At 38.7% G+C, this 17,320-nt stretch overlaps 1 protein-coding gene across 6 annotated transcripts in view; it reads left to right on the top strand.

Moving 5' to 3' along the window:
• The window catches only part of palm2akap2 (PALM2 and AKAP2 fusion), an 83,511-nt gene that overhangs the window by 58,009 nt on the left and 8,182 nt on the right, over positions 1–17,320 (top strand). For 3 of the 6 annotated variants that reach the window (XM_083567939.1, XM_083567941.1, XM_083567943.1), the window contains 2 exons: positions 12,849–14,997; positions 16,578–16,771. In XM_083567939.1, the coding sequence (XP_083424065.1) occupies positions 12,849–14,997; positions 16,578–16,771 (2,343 nt within the window). Of the gene's footprint in view, positions 1–7,177; positions 7,551–7,778; positions 7,898–9,134; positions 9,204–12,848; positions 14,998–16,577; positions 16,772–17,320 lie in introns of those variants that run through there. The other 3 variants (XM_083567940.1, XM_083567944.1, XM_083567942.1) reach the window with 3 other exon arrangements.

The following is a 17,320-nucleotide window of genomic DNA, read 5'->3' on the forward strand; positions in this document are numbered from 1 at the left end:
TCATGTGCTTTGGATGGAAGTTTTTACTTTTATTTATTTATTTACTTATTTGTAGAACATTACTTTGTTCAGTCAGAGCCTGGAGAGCCTCGGTGTTGCAGATCTTCGTCATTAAAGGAAGAACCGTGTCACTTTGCTTTTGATCTCAATCCAGATCAGGCGAATGCTATCCAGCTCTGATCCTTTGCCTTACAAGAACATGCAGGAGAACCATATAATTACTTTTGATCTTAAGCTTAAGATTTTCCGCGCAAAAGCCCTCGCGGATGACTTTGCACGAATGTCCGTCTGTTCCTGACGTCTCCTGTATGGCAGAACATACTCCCAGTGAGCCTGCTTTTATTTTTCTATCCTGTAAGGAGGACAGATAGCTGGTGAGCTTTAATTAAAGGAGGAACCTGCATGTGATGAAAATGCTGGTGAAGTAATTGGTGTTTAGTGCAAAAGCCTCAAGGAATAGAAGAACATGCTGAAGTATACAGCACCTTGGCAAGTCCTTTTTGGTACAATGGCTAAAAGTCGCTTGGTAAGAAAAACTTATTTTACTGTATTTTTTTAGCTTTTTTTTTAAACATGGCTGTCAATATGAATTATTGTTAATGCTATGCTAATTGGCTTTGACATCCCTGTTCCATAAATGGATTTATATAGCAATAATTAAAATTAATAATTCTATGTTCATAATAGCAGTCTAATGTGAAAGTTTTTAATAAGCCTACATGCTTTTATGTGAAAACAGAATAAAAGATGAGCATTCTGGACACAAACTCTTCACTTGTTCCCCTTTTCCACTGGGAGACAAATGAGATAACCTGTCTTGTTAAAACATGTAAACCTCTCTGAACTTTAGCCGGACAGTCCTCCAGCATTAACCTTCTGCTTCATACAAATCCATAAATGTTTCTTTAAGGATATGTGATAGCAGAGGAGGATGGTTCTCATGAGGATAACTCCTTAAAGCTATAGTCATTTCAGATCAGGTCTGTTTACAGCTGTAGAGTGGCTGAAAATGTGTTCTATTAAGGAATACAGTTATTGTACTTTAGTGTATTGTGTACAGTAAATAGTATTTAGCAACTGAGTCTGTAATCTGTATAGTAATTGCTGAAGTAGTTGTATAGAAGTATAATAATTGCTTAAGATTTTGCTAAAATATATATCAATATTTAGTCGCAAGATGTTGTAATTACATCAGTTTCCAAATACAAACAAAACTAGATAGACAATAAACAAATTAATTAAATAATGTCAATAGTACAAAGCTTATACATATTAATATTAATTATTATAATATGGAAGTATTTATAATTTTAATATTGGGGATCAAGAAAGTGGTAGCTCAAGTGGTGGACTTTTGATCAGAAGATGAGTTTGAATCCCAGCACTGCTATAGCTGGGCCCTTGAGCAAGGCTCTTAAAGGTGCTTTATACTTACATGTATGTTACAGCACAGTGAAATTCTTCACATGTCTTAAAAATGTTAGGAGTTAGAAGCACAGGATCTGTGATGATACAGAGCCCCTTGGTGACCCTTAAGGGCCTTTCTCAGGGGCCCAAAGAGTTGGTGCTTGGCGATACCTGGATTTGAATCCCAGACCTTCTGATCAGGGACCAATAGCATTACCCACTGAGCTACCGTCTGGCAAATGCTCTAAGCGTAAATGAGTTGATTAATATTAATAATATTCTGTATTTATTTAATTAATCAGTTATAGAAATGAAGCTACGATCATTAATCTGTGTAATAATTGGTTGGTTATTTAAGAAATAATGCAACACAGAGAGTGCTGTTTAAGGAAAGTAATCAATAAAGAAGTGCTGTGATAAAAAAAACCAAAATGATGGACGTCCTGAAGTGTTTCATTTGTCTTACACAATTTAGATTTATTAAAGAACAACACATGATCCATTTCATACTGTGGAATTACTACTTTCCCTTTAACAGCTACTGACTGTCTTTCACTTTTGTCAGCGCTGTGCTGCTATACAAACATGAATAATTGCCTCCTAGCCAATCAAAATCCAATCCAGAATGTGCAACCATGTCTGGCTGTATGAAAACTGTGCATAATGATCTTTCTGAAACTCAGGAAACCCTGGTTATTGCAATGCAATCTGTCATCATACTTAGAAATATTTTGATGATAAAGCTGTCTGGAGCTTTCAGTGAAGTGCAGGTTCTTCTAAAAAGCAGAATTCTTTACACTGTGTATCAGCCTGCTATCAGCAAATCAGCAAATTTAGAGCAGTGGCTAGTGTTCCATTTCCCATCTTCCCCTGGGGCTGTAAAGCAGGCTACATCTGAGGACGAACCTTTGTAGAACAGTGCACTTTCATAAATCGCAAGCAGGACATAGAATCAACCAATGCTTTTCTCTCAGCCTTCATCGTCCTGCATGTCAGATATTATTATTATTATTATTGTAAAATTCATTTTATTACAGAATAGTAATAAAACAGGATTTGGCTAAGATCAGCCTGTAGCTATAAATCAGGTCATGTAGAATTGTCATGTGGATTCTAACAAAGTTGTAATCGTTATTGTGATTAGAGACAGTTTCGGCTCCGCTGTCCATCTGCAATATTGAATTTCACTGTGCCACTTGCGTCACTGATGTCTCCAGTGTAATGTTCATTATTTGATTAAGAAGATGAAACTCTGCTTCCACTGACCAAACTGCTGTATCTTTCCGAGGAAAACATCTGATTCATGCTTTTTTTTCATTAAAAAATTCAGATATTTCTTGTGAATTTGGCAATGTCTTATGGGTGAATTTAGGAAGAGTAAAAACAAGTCTTGGTGATTATAGCGACCCGGATTTTCCAACAATATGCAGAATGATACATTTTAAGAAATGTGTTCAGACAGATCTCAAAGAAAAAGTAAAAGATCAAGCTGTCAACATTTCCAGAAATATACAGCAAGCCCAGTCTTCTATGGATTCAGATTTGCATTCCACAGTTCGATGTCTGCCAAATATACTGACGGGTGGAAATAAAAAGAGGGCCAGGTCAGGTTTAGAATAATCTATGGATAAATAATCTTTGCCAATTAAGTTTTTTATTGGTTTAGAAATTGTTTAAATGATTTGACAGCTACAGAACTTCCGATTGAACTCATATGATTCAGAAAACACTGATTCTAAACTTTAATTAGCGGTTATATGAGGCAGGATGGAAGTGTTGAAAATGTGCAAAAACATATATGTATTATTTATAATGTATTCATTTTCATATAGCACTGGGAACAAGGCTCCGAGTATACATGACAGGCAGGTACTACTGGATGGAAACAGACCACTTTCCAACAGGAAACTGTATTTTGAGACGGGTCCAGAACAATTAGACTTGAAAAATACATTGAAAATGAATGATCTAAGCAGAAGTAAACACACTGGGAAAAATTATTCATGTTGAAATGGGAACATTTTTGACAAAGACCAATACAGAAAAATAATTGACAAAAATTGTGTCACTTTTCTTGTCTGAAGCGTTTTTATGTGCTGCCAGACTGTCTCGGGCTGCTGACAGTATTCCAGAGGAGCCTCCTACGCTGTATATGCAACCACCTTATCCAGATTAGCGGTTATATTTGCAGCAGTCCTTGAAGCAGGGTGTGAGGCCTTAGCCTGCCTGTCCTCCCAGTATGTCCTCTCTCTTATCTGCCTCTCAATACGCATTCAGCATAGTATTGGTGAATCGGGTTTTGGCCTTTTAAATGTACATGGTGTAATAGTGATCTTTTATTGGGGTTTTACTATTAAAAGAAAGCCTGATGCAGGTCAAGTTTTCAAGATCTTGTGTATTGCAGCAAGTACTTTATCTTCTTCAGGGTTATGAAGGGTTTAATCCAAATCCGTAGGGAAACGAAATATGTAATATTTTTTAGCTACATCAGGAAAACCCACATAAACAAAAGCATGTAAGGGTGAACTGTAACCCAATTCAAATCCCACTGCCATCAAGCTGCCACTCCAGGGCCCTTGTGCAAGCATCTTTAAGCCTAAATTGCTCAGATATATCTAAGCGTAAGGGTGTCCGTCAAACGCCATAAATGTAAACGGCTCTATACTTTAAAGAGCTGAGGGTTTTAGGTTGCCTGTCTATCTACTGGAGAAACACTGTCGCAAGTGAACATTTAATGATTTCTCCAGAGCTTTCCAGAGGTCTTTTCAAAGTATACAGTATCCATGTGCTGGCCAGTATAAAGAACTCTCACATGGCTCACAAACCTCACAGTCAGTCCTGTTTTAAATTAAATGAGCTCTTTTTATCCCTCAGAATTCCTTTCCTATATGCTACTGGATGCCATCTAATCTTTGGCCACTTGATTACTTTAGCACTTGGTTTGTTTCTTTAAGGTTTTTAAGAAATGGGTGGAACCTGGTTTCAGTAGCTATGTGTTGTCTATTGTTCTGAATAGTGTGTGTAACAGCCCTCAGAGGCCTTGTGTATTGATTTGTTCTCACTGACCTACATTTTAGCAAAACCTCCTAGTCATGACCTTCACAAACCATTCTTGCTTTCAAAGTTCTTTGCTTAGTTTTTTCTCTGCGATCTAAAAGCATCTCTAAAAGCTTTTTGTGAAGCATTTAATTCTGAGGTAATTGCAGGGTACGCGTTTCTGAAGCAGTATCTGTCTCTTTGATTGTTTTCGCTCACTTGTTTCTGCATTACAGTATTGTAGGCTTGTTGTGATTTGTAACACCATCCATTAGACATCAAATGGACTTTTATGACTAGACAAAAAGGTCTGTAATAAGTGAGTACATGCTTATAGCTGCGATATCTGGTACATCACAGGCTCGTGTAATTACAGTGTGTGCATTGGGGACCAGTGTAACACGCAAGGTGTTAATTTTAACAATAGTGATTTCTCTGTGTGGGCTGCTAATGGAAGCGACTCTGTGACTTGGCAGACAGAATTGTTAGACACACACGGCTGTGAGTTTCAGGCGTCGGTGGTGTTTTAGTGAAACGCAAAACTGGTAAAACATCCATTTGGTGCAGTTTGGTGGCGATCCAACCGGCTGTGTGTTACAGAAATATGGCTTTTGAGCTAATCATTTGCAGCTAATCTGCATTACAGAAGATGTATTAGGCCTTTGCTTGATTATCAAAGCTTCTTGAAATTCCCCTTTCAGTAATATCACAAATATGTAACTGAACGCAGGCTATGGCAATTAAATCCAGATATTGCTTTTTATGAAATTTCCCCTGAAATGTTCCAGCTGGAGGCTGTAAACTAAACCACATGTAGCATATTATTCATTTATAAACTTTTATCTTTTGAAATGAAAGTTTTCCTTTTTATTAAATTTATTATAATGCAAATCATGACTTTGGATTTAAAATTGAATGAAGTGCTTTAAGGAGTTTATAAAATCACCTATAGAAAAATCAGTAGATCAGTATTACTGTATATTTTAGGCTAAGTTCCGATGGCTAGCTCACTTGGTGTGTACCATATGTTGGTATTTTCAGTAGTTTTTATTTTTCATATTTTTCTCTTTCACAAAATGTTCCAAGTAAACTGTAAAGTCAGAAAAAATGCTCACTCCTGGCTCCATAAAAGTTTTGTATTTGACTCACAGTAAAGACACTTCTGAGTGGTAAAGCGCTAACTATTTTCATTGAAAGAGCAGGAACAGTATCACTTTCTAATTGAAATAAAGAGATTGTTTAGTAAAGAATAACGTGCAGTCAATAACCTTGAGTAAATTTAGCACCATTCAGTTGTCAGTGAGAGCTTTCTGTAACCTCAAGTACTCTTATCCGGAAGCAATTGTCTCTTGTGTTTAATTTGAAAGAAAAAAAAATTGTCAGTTCATTTATTATGCCACAAGGACATTAAAAGTGTTTGATGGCATTTTCCCTGTGAGAAAGGACTCATTGTGCTAATTTTAGCTGCAGACATAGACAATAATGGGGTCCACTCTTTTACATACACAAAATGAAAAGTGGAAGTCATTGCACACTGCACAACATTACAGGGTCTGGTGTGTTTTTGCCATTATTAGTTAAAACCTTGAGTACCCTAGATTCGATCTTTATCGTTGGGAAGAGGGTGAAACCTGCAGGAGTCAAATCTGGTGAGTAGGGTGGGTGCAGAAGTAAGATCATGTGGATTGTTCGCCAACGATCATCATGCACAAGTTGCCAAATAGTTTTTCGGGGGTAGAGTTTGTCGAAGGTCTTTCTGTTCTCTTGTCGTCTCCCAGTGATGTTCTCTTGATGCGAAAGCCTCGAACGACTCGTTGCAGCATCGCCGTTTGTGAAACGTATGTCATGTCAAACGTCTCTGTGGCAAATTTGCCCAGTTTTACACAGAATTTCACCAGTTAATTTTGAAACGTTTTGATACCGCCTCGTAATTCGTTTGATTACACTTATTGAAAATGTTCGATACGTCGTTTTCGATTACTTCAGCAGTATGGGATGAAGGTATAGCTCGAGAGAGGATTAAACAAGTTATAAATCGATTTGCTAATCAAAGCAGAGGCGAGAAAATTTATTGAAGTCTATGAAAACACTTTCCTTTCTGACTTCATGTTTATTGGTCTGTCACTATTCTCTGGTCTTATTTTTTTGTGACTCGATAAGAAACAACAGGATGATCTGCTCCAGAATCTGCAAGGTTTCTACGGCCCACTTTTTTCATATGTTTGTCAGCTTTGCTACAGTAAGTGTTTGGTACTTTTTGCCCAGACTAGACTCCACCAGTTGATGAACCACCCGCTAAAAGCGGGGAAGTGTTTGTTTTTCAGCAGTGTAATTGTTGGTGTAACTTTCCAAGATAAAACTTTTAGGTTACTCCTTATTCCGTCACGGTCAGATGATCTGGAAAGTGTCGCTCACATTTAGGCTTGGCTCACAGAGACTGACTCATGAGTGTGCACATGCAGACTGGATGTCACATTCTTTCTCCACCCAGCAATCGCCTTTTTACGTAGTGTTACTACTCCATTACCTCTGTCTAAAGTGTGTTTTGAGAGCTTTTTGTTGTAGCATAAGGATAAATGTAGTTGGAGCAGAGGGACAGTTGGCTGGCTCTGACACAGGGGTCTTTGTGCATGACATCCAGGGAGCACATTCCCCTCTCTCAAGACCAAACCCCCTCTGCTTATGACATCATAGCCCTTAGCCAGGCAAGGAAAGAAATCCAGAGAGCCAGAGAGAAGAGAGGCATTGTAGAGGAGAGAGGGGGGGATCAAGAGGAAACAGCACATGGAGGGTGAGTGAGGTGTGCCTCTGGTTCACAAACACTCTGAAGGAGGAGGAGGAAAAGAGGGAAATAGAAGGAGTAGCCAGGAAAGGGCTTGTGTTGTGGGTCAGAAAGACCAACAGAACTTTTTATAAAGAGCTGCATTTGAGTCATGACTGCTCTGCAGTGAATAGATATTAAAAAGGAAGTTTGGTTTTGAAGTTAGAAGTTTATCATTTGCCTGGAGGGAAAGGGACCTTCAGTTTCTCCACTCATTGACTGGAAGATTAAAAGACGAATTAGAGGAAGATTGAAAGACGAATTGGAGAAAATTCTTCAGGGAAAGGTAAACCATGCCTCGATATATACATCTTCTGTTTAGTTTTTTATAATTCTGGTCATTTTGATATGGTCAAGACAAATCTCAATAGTATTCTGGTGAATTAAAACCAAGGTGTTAATTTCTAATCTTGGTCAGATGTTATTTCTGTAAGGACAATGAGGAATCCTATTGAGGATTTTTTTTTTAGCGGTGTTGTCTGATGCTCTTTTGATTGTCTTCTATGCCCTATAGACCCTCAGAGTGCTGACCAAAGGCTTCTACCATTACCAACATGCTTTCAGCGAGTTTTGTTTGAGCGAGCTATTCAAAGAATCCCCATGCATCGAGGGAGGCTCGACTGTCTAAATCACGTATAATCTGCTAATCATTTCCAGATGCTAGAGTTTCAAGAATATTACGAATAATCACAAAATGATATCGATTTAAATGCTGCGTCTGGTGGTCTTGTTTACTTTGCAGACATATACACATAGAAACACATGCTTTTATTAACGATGCCAGGGCTAGGTATCCTTCATCGCTTGTATTAGGCTGCGGGAGCCTCGAGGACAGCTGAGCTATGTGGGGAATGTCAGAGGCGGCTCAGTGGGTGTCCACATCCCCCCACTGAGAGTGCGATTTATTACAGCCTAATGCTGCCAAAGTAGCATGACCAGGACTGAGACATAGAGAAAATGAGAGAAAGAGAGAAAGAAGGGAGGCATGCAGGGGTCAAAAACTTTACGAGCGGAATTCTGAGTAAGGGAGATTTGTGAAGAAATAGGTGGAGTTTGAGCAGGAAACACATGGCTTGAGAAGAGAGCAGTTTAAATTTTTGCTTATGACATGATAAAAATATGTGTTGGAATGATGATGATTGTGCTGTGGCCTTATTCATGTCATATTTACAAACGCATATGTATATAGTATATCCACTACATTTATGGCATTTGGCAGACGCCCTCATCCAGAGCAACTTGCATTTATCTCATTCATACAACTGAGCAGGTTTGGGGTTAAGGTCCTTGCTAAAATGGCCCAAGAGTGGCAGCTTGATGTGGCTGGGATTTGAACTCATGACCTTTCGAGCCCAATGTCTTAACAATTAAGCTATAACCTCCCTATAGCTAAGAGTGTAAGCATCTGATTGAAACTAGAAGTCTGATTCAGGGCAGGGATCCTACAGGATGTGACAACAAAAAAAAAGGATGCAGGAAGTTTTACTTTCAGAAAGGCACAAGTAAGGAAGTCCTATGAGGCCGTGCATTATCATTATTATTTTTCTCGTTTTCTGGTAATTTTCACATAAACATCATTTCCTTGCGATCAGCAGTTCGTTATGTGTATTCGACATATGGGCGTGTTCTAGAGGAAGCATCATGGATAATATCCATAACCATTTGTGGCAGCAGACGCGTAGACGATGCTGCCTTTAGAACATGCTCTTAGGCCAAATACACAAAAAAATAAGTACTGATCATGAGGAATAATCCAGATGCAGCATCATAGATAATAGCCGTTTATGGCAGCGGACGCGTTAATGCGCGTGGAGAAAATTCAGTCGTGATAAAGAGAAAACAAGAAAGAAAAAAAAACATTCCCTCTTAGGACTTCCGTAAACAAGTGACCGGTACAAAGACAAATGAAGGCATCTCTACAGCTGATATTCCCACACGTGTGAGTTTCCTTTAATGATTTCCAGTGTGTTTACTGTGATTATTAAACAGATAGATATAGTGTCATTGCATTACATCACTAATAGCCACTGAGGGCAATAACAACCCTGTATAGCAATACAATAAATGTTCCTTTACGCTGAAAATATGTCCACTAACTTTTGTCCACAAAAGATCCGAAGGCCATTTTGTATTGTGTTTCTTCATTTGAGCCTTTGATTTATGTTGTGTTGCGTTTGTATGGTTTGGGTTCAGAGATCAAATAATCAAGTTCTCCAGATGTGTGTTGTACCAACGATAACAGTGTCAGAGGTCATTAGAGGAATTGCTAGTTTTGAGTCAGTAGACTAATCTTTTGTGACAGGCTCATATGACAGAATTTTTCCACACTGACTCAGAAGTATACTTAAAATCAGGAGGGTGTATAGAGGAGACGGATCATCTTGTGGTAGCGAACATACCCTGAGGCAGAGACGAGTGGGAACAATCACTGAAAACAATCTGCAATATAAACGCATTAAAAACATGACCCCTGCTAGCACGTATAGACAACGAGACGAACGTTTCACTAGCATTAGTCTCTCTATAGAATCAAAACAGAATTGTCTGGTGCAAATTAGTTTCGTGGGTATTAAGGGACCGAGAATATTTTATCTAGAGCGTTGCAATGGACTTGCACAATGCAAAACATTGTGCAGATGTTCGTTTTACAACAAAGACCTGGGAATAAGTGCTGAAACTGGAATGATCTGGTTTGCTAGAAATTTGAGAATGTAGATCCTAATCATATTCACATTCTGAAGAACTGAACATTCATCATTTAATGATAAAAATACAAAAATAACACAATGCACGTCTGCTGATAGTTTAAATTTTTTAAGAGAAAAAAGGGCATGTTGTGTACCTCATGTGATATTCACATGTCTGGTTGTCGATAGACAGTCACTAGAACACTTAAAGGACACGTGGGCATGCGGCGAGTTGACGTGTAACGTATATCCCTTCTTGTTATCAGCATGAGGTCTTATTTACACGCCGTGTTATTTACAGACCCGAAGTCTTTTCCAAACCTTAACCGTTAACCAACAGGAAACAACTAAAACCGCTCATGCATGCAGACCAATGAGTAAAACATAATTGCTGAGCAATCGAATTTCCGTTGTCAGCGTGCAATCGTACGGAACGTCGGTAAAATTCGACATTGTAAACTTCTTTGGAATTTTACAGCTCCATCCTGTTTGCATGAAGATCGCAAGGATTTTAGGTGACGGTCTATGAAAAGTCACAAATATATCTAAATCCCTCGGAGCTAAGCGTGATTCCTTGCACAGTGAATGTCAGGCGTTTGAATGAAGGCGCTTGAAGTTGCCAGATAGCTCTGGGCCATAGCACAATAAGCCTTATATATCTCTTTGTAATCAGATATCGACTCAGAAAATGTTTGTGATGCTCCTTTGAAAGCAAGATTTACATTTACTTTTTCCGACCTATATATAGAAAGAACGTTAACGCTTTACCATGTTTTCCAGGTTTCCTTATAATATAGTATACCTATTTTCTCTATCAGCTACATTTTCTTGTTAATCTGGGATTACTTCTGTCTACTATTTACAGTATAATGCTTATATTAATTATTCTGACCTCAAAAGCAGTCTGGCTTATCGGGTTACCAGCCATTTCAAATCATAATGAGCTCACTCTATGGTATTTCCCCTGAGGACTGATGGGCTTTAGGAGCCTTGTGACACCCTTCTAGACCTCACACATCAGAGACTCAATTTCACTTAGCTTCTCAGAGTGTGTCAAAACCCCTAGTACGTTATCCCTCTATTAGTCCCCTGTAAACAAAGAAGAATCCGCTGACCTAAAATCAATGCGCCCTTTTCAGTGAATTATTCACTGTTTGGACATTAAACAGCACCATCTGGGGCAGACAGGGAATTGAGCCCAACAGAATGGCCTTTAAAGGTTCCTATGAATATTACTTCTCTACTCAAGATAATTAAATTATAGAAATGTTCATCTGGTACCAATTCTGGCCATATAATATTATAATATGCTGCAAATACCTTGCAACTAGGGGTGTAACGGTCCAATTATACATACGTACCGAACGCAATCCTTTTTACCTTTTACGTAATCAAATCTAATTTTATGTCACATACACATTCATACAGAGTATGATGTAGCGAAATGCTTATTATGACTTTCCAACATGTAAATAGAAATAGCACAAATAAATAGAAAAAATAATAATAATTTAAGTATAAAAATATAAAATGTGTACGACAATTCAAATTTGAGTTCCTTCACGAAAGCGGTGGACCGCAAAGTTTGTATTAATCTCCGCCCCGAACTTTGAGCGCCATGTTACTGTAGTTACTCACGATTTTGATTTGCACGTGCTTAAAATCGCTGCCACGTCCTCGCCGACGTTTACGGTCGTCTAGCAATATGGATTCTTTCGACAATTCCGCATATCGAGGGACTGAATCAATGAAGGATGGTAGGAATAAAGACGTTTGTTAAAGTATGCTAAGATAAGTAGAACAGTTAAGTAGATCATATCTTTAGAAAATAAAGCATTAAATGTAAAACATACACATTTATATGCACATCTGTATGGTCTAACAAAATGAGGTCTATTAAATAAAACGTTTTTATTTGTTTAATTAGATTTAATTTTTTTTTAAGTGTTTTATTATATAATAATATTCCCCTGGTGGTCTAGTGGTTAAGATGCAGCGCTCTCACCGCTGCGACTTGGGTTCGATCCCCGGTCAGGGAACCATCCCCAGCCACTCTCAGTACCGGTCCCAAGCCCGGATAAATTGGGAAGGGTTGCGTTAGGAAAGGCATCCAGCGTAAAACATGTGCCAAATCAAACGTGCGGAGGATCCGCTGTGGCGCCCCCTAACGGGAGAAGCCGAAAGAAAGTTTTTATTATATAATATTATTTTGTTTATTATTTTGATATATTCTATTTTTAAAATATTTGTATTTATTTTTTATATAAACCAAGCAGGCATTTTATTTAAAATAGTTTTAAAACTGTTGCTGTGTAAAAATTTTCATAATAATAAAATCTGTTAATAAAAAATTACTTTTATGAATTTTATGTTTTGTATTTTTTTTCCCCCTAACTGCACTGAAATCGAACAGAACCCTAGGCGTTACACCCCTATACTTAAAACCCATTCCACTTTCTTTAAATATTAGATATCTGGTGAAATATTATTAAGTTTTATTATCAAACTATTATAACTATTAATAAGTAGAATTGAGTATAATGTTATTCCATAAGAATAGGTTTATTGTATACTTCACTCTGTGAGGGATCCTATGATTCGATTGTCACTGTGGATTCGTCATGAATTATTTCTAGCTAGCATCAGATGTCCTGGGTCAGAGTTCAACAAGCCCATTCAAACTCATTATCCTTCACATCTTATCATGTTGTATTCCTCCATTATGCATGATGGTCTGATGCAATGCTTCCTGTCAGTTATGTGCAGTGCACAGATTACATAAACATACGAATAATACGTGAGCTTACGTTTAAGTTTCGCAAATGGTGGCTCTATTATTAGTGTGAGAAGTCAAAACAAATGAGTTCACTTCAGGTTTCTGTTTTGTTGTTTTTTAGAAATCCTGCCAGCTCATAGAGGATGACACTGAACTAAAAAGCAGAAGGACCTCAGAGAAGAGCCTGAAAAGCGTCAGTTTCTTAGATCCGGTCACTGTTATAAGTGGAGATAAGATTGACATGGAGGTTGAGGTACAAAGCCAAAGCCAGCTTAACCATGCAACAAATGGTCAGAATGGTGTGAAGCACAAAGGAGAAGTGCTGGATGAGGGTGAAGTCGCCCAGGAAATACGCTATCTCGACGAGGTCCTTGAGGCCAACTGTTGTGACACCGGAGCTGAGATGACTTCAAATGGAACTTATTCCCCGGTGCTCCAAGCAGTATATGTTGATGGAAATGGGCCATCTGTTCAGGTTTCTGATGCACCATCCTCAATAAGCAGTGATGTAATCATAGAAGGAAAACAACAGACCATCTTTGTTGAAGGCAATGTGAACAGTTTCAAACCAAATGGCCACCCAGGAACGATGAGTGATGACTACAATACGTCACCTGACAATGAAACGATCAAGAAAGAGGCCCGATTTGAGCTCCGTCCCTTCTTTGAAGAGAAAAGGCCAGCAAAGCTTTTCGATACACCAACAGAGAAAGAAATAAGGGTGAAAAAGGTCAGGCCTTCAGAGGAGGTCGCAGAGCTGGAGAGAGAGCGCTTAGAGCTCATTCGTGATCAGGCGGTAAAGAAAAATCCAGGAATTGCAGCAAAATGGTGGAACCCACCACAGGAAAAGACACTAGAGGAGGAACTGGAACCAGAAAAATTAGAGTCACTAAAACGATATGAAGAGAGGAAGCAGAAGAGACCTGAAACAAGCAGAGTACCGCAAGCACCCCCTAAACAAACGGTCTCCTTCGTCCAGTCGGAAATAGTAAATAAGGACGACATTGTTGTTCAGGGAATTGATTTCTCTGTAGCCCGCCAACAGTTCCTTCAGACGGAGCACAGTAAGCACAAACAGCAACAGCCAGCCACAAAAAGAAATGTGTCTCCTCAGATATACTCTGCCAGACCATTCTTCAGATCCTCTGATATTGATCGGTCAGGCAGCTCTATTACAGTCACCAGCCCAGGCAGAGTCACCCTGGACAGTGGTGGCGAAATAAACAATGTCAAAATCGAAAAGGTGTTTTACAGTTCTGGAGATTCTCCCATCCAAAGCCCATCATCAGACAATGAAGTAAAAAGTGATGAGTTTACCTGTGCCAAAGCAGTGATGACCATCCTCAAGGATGAAGACTCAGAATTGCACCAGCGATCCATCAACAGTTCCTATCATCCCGAGGAGTTAGACTCTGGATTGGATGACTTATCTCTTAGATCTCAAGATACTACAGTACTCGAGACCTTGTCCAATGATTTCAGCATGGATAACATAAGCGACAGCGGTGCCTCCAATGAAATCATCAGTGCCTTCATGGAGAACTCGCTCGGCGACTATTCTTTTCCCTCTACTCCACAGGCCACAACGCCAATTAATGGAAAGTTGGAAAGCAGCACCAAATCACCATGTTTCCCCTACCAAACAGACAGCTACACGGAAGAGGATCTTGAATATCACGCCGGCATATTGGTGCAAAATGCCATCCAGCAAGCTATTGCACACCAAACAAACCAATGGGAACCACTCCAGGCAATGCAGCAGTCCTCTCCAATCCCAGTGCAACAGGAAGAGGCTTCAGTACCTTCCCCAGCAACACCTGAAAAGAAATCTCCTTATATACCACCTGATCCAGAGCCATTCCCAGTGGAAGAGAAGAAAACCATCACTCCAACAATTACTGTACATGTGCCTACAACTCCTGTTATAACCACAAATGCTTACAGGTCCCCAAGTCCGTCCTCCCCACCAAACGAGAAATCAGAGTTCAGCTATTTCAGTAAGTACTCAGAAGCAGCAGAGCTTCGAAGCACAGCATCTGTGACTCCTGCGCAAGGCCCAGAGATCACCTCAGGGCCTTTCAAACTGCGCTCACGCAAGCAGAGGACACTGTCCATGATCGAAGAAGAGATCCGAGCTGCCCAGGAACGTGAGGAAGAGCTTCGCAAGGAACGGCAAGCCCAAACTGTTCGTCCCAGCATTAATCCCATTCACAAGCGAAAGACCAACAGCCTTCCAGCCAAACTGGTCCTTGGTGGGAAGACAGCTCCTGGTAAGCCAGTTCTATATTCCGTTTATAACGTATAATAAATATTTGAGATGCCTGACCAAAATGAACCCACCCAAAGGAGGAATATTAAAAGTAATTGGTCTTAAATGCCCCAGACTAATATCATTACCATGAACAGCAGTACAAGTCACAGAATCGTTATACCTAAAGGATCATTCCACCACCTGTGCTGCTTTTGGATCCCACAGAAGGTTGTACCAAAACCCTGACCTAATTGGCATCATAACCTACTTTTGACATTCCACCTTTGATTCAGATTCAAAGGAATGGGCTGATTTTATGAAACTTAAATATGCTTTGTGAATTGTTTTTGAATAAACAGTTTGTACAATTGAGTCACGCGATAAGGCGTGACATGGCGTGCTTCTATTTAAATTACAGTCAATTACTGCCCTCTGGTGGTGAGTTGCACAATATGATTATGGTTTTACTTGAATTCAAGGCTCATAGTGGAGCAAACAGTGGCTCTATACATTTGACTATTATTAAAGAACCTTTAGTCAGTCCATATTTATATTATACCTTTTTATATATATATATATATATATATATATATATATATATATATATATATATATATATATATATATATATATATATATATATATGCTCAAATGCAAGACTGTAAAATAACACCATTTCTGAGTCATTAAGCTAACGGCAGTATTCGAAAAACCTTTAGAGACTTTCAAAGGATTTCGTCACTGAAGACTTGTTTTCAATTCCTAAAAAATACTGCCATTTTGTAATGTTTTGCTTAAATATTTTTATTGTAATTGTATCACATTGTAAACAGCAATGTTTTAGCTTACGTTTTTGACGATATTCTATATATATTTATTGTTTTACTAGGATTTGATTTTGCATACAGTTATTAATAATTAGCAGATGTCAATGATCAGTATGTGCAAAACCAGATTTTTATGAAATATATGAATAGTAATAAACAGTATGAACTCATATATTTACTTCTGGCTGCAACCTATTAAATAACTGGCCAGATTTCGCTTAGAACATTGCAAAGTCATGGTCTTTAGGCCAACAAAGTTCTTCTATTACACCAGCTTTCATATTTTCTCTCCTGTGTGTTAGCTGATGCTGGAACATTTGATGTTTTTGTTGAAAGAAACCAGTAAAGTTAAGAGATACTGTTAGTGAGGTATAAATTCACCCAACAGAATATTAGCGCTAAGGAAGTGTTACAGTATGAGCGATCTTGTGGATTTTGTAGTCTGAGTTCTGCCTCTCAAATTATATTTAATTCTCATTAAATTATCATCTGCGCTCAGTCTTGGCCTAGGACTGGATAATTCCTTACTGTTAAAGGTATATTTGTAGCAACAACAAACATGTTTAGTATATAAAAAAGTGCTTTAGCGAATTTTAGCAAGAGTAGCCAGCTGGTTCTGTAAGGCAGCTGCTTGTAAACATGGGAAATCCTGATACTAACTGTTGGATCCATTTGCTCCATCCATTACTGACCTACTCATTAACTTCTTTCACTTAACATCATCTTGCTTTTCTACCCTCATTTACATGCTTTTCTACTTCCGTTGGCTCAGGTAAAATTGAAAAGATCCGTGTTGCCCCGCCAGTATCTCCAGCTTCTTCAGATGGTGCACTCCCATCCCCTCTTTCCGATCTGGGGAGCGATGACTCAGGTGGAAACCAGCGGCCTAAAAACTTCATGCAGACCCTAATGGAAGATTATGAGACACACAAAGTCAGGCGTCGGGAGAAGGCTGAGGACAACAGTGTGAGTTTCATGATAAATAGAGAAGCAGGGTTTTTGCATTATAGTAGTTAAGTATCATCTACAGTTGGGGTTCTTCTGCTGTGGACCCAAATCACCTCACACACCGCATATAGCTTGATGCTTAGAAATAAGAGGAATTATTATAACTGAGGTAAAAGGAGATCTCCAGATCTGGACATGGATCAGGTCTAGTAAAGGGCACTTCGAATCTTTTCTACACCAGTTTAATTTTATGTATATTCTCATGAAGATGTGGGGGGATGGAGAGTGTTATTTAGAGGTCGACAGATTCATTGATTTTGTAGTTTTATTGACACCGATCTTCGATTAATGCAACTATCAGCAATCAGCAACGATCCATACCGATAGTTTTTCCCGGGTTGCTGGATCAACTGAGAAAGTCAGCTGTCATTACAAGAGCGGCCTGTAGAGGCGAATCACTGACGCCACATGCTGTTTGTTTTGAAATGCGAGACGGAGAGCGGTATATTATATTCATTAATTCTAATTTATTTAATATATAATTTATTAATATAATCAATATATTCA

This window comes from Silurus aristotelis (assembly GCF_946808225.1).
Source record: "Silurus aristotelis genome assembly, chromosome: 18".
NCBI classification, from domain to species: domain Eukaryota; kingdom Metazoa; phylum Chordata; class Actinopteri; order Siluriformes; family Siluridae; genus Silurus; species Silurus aristotelis.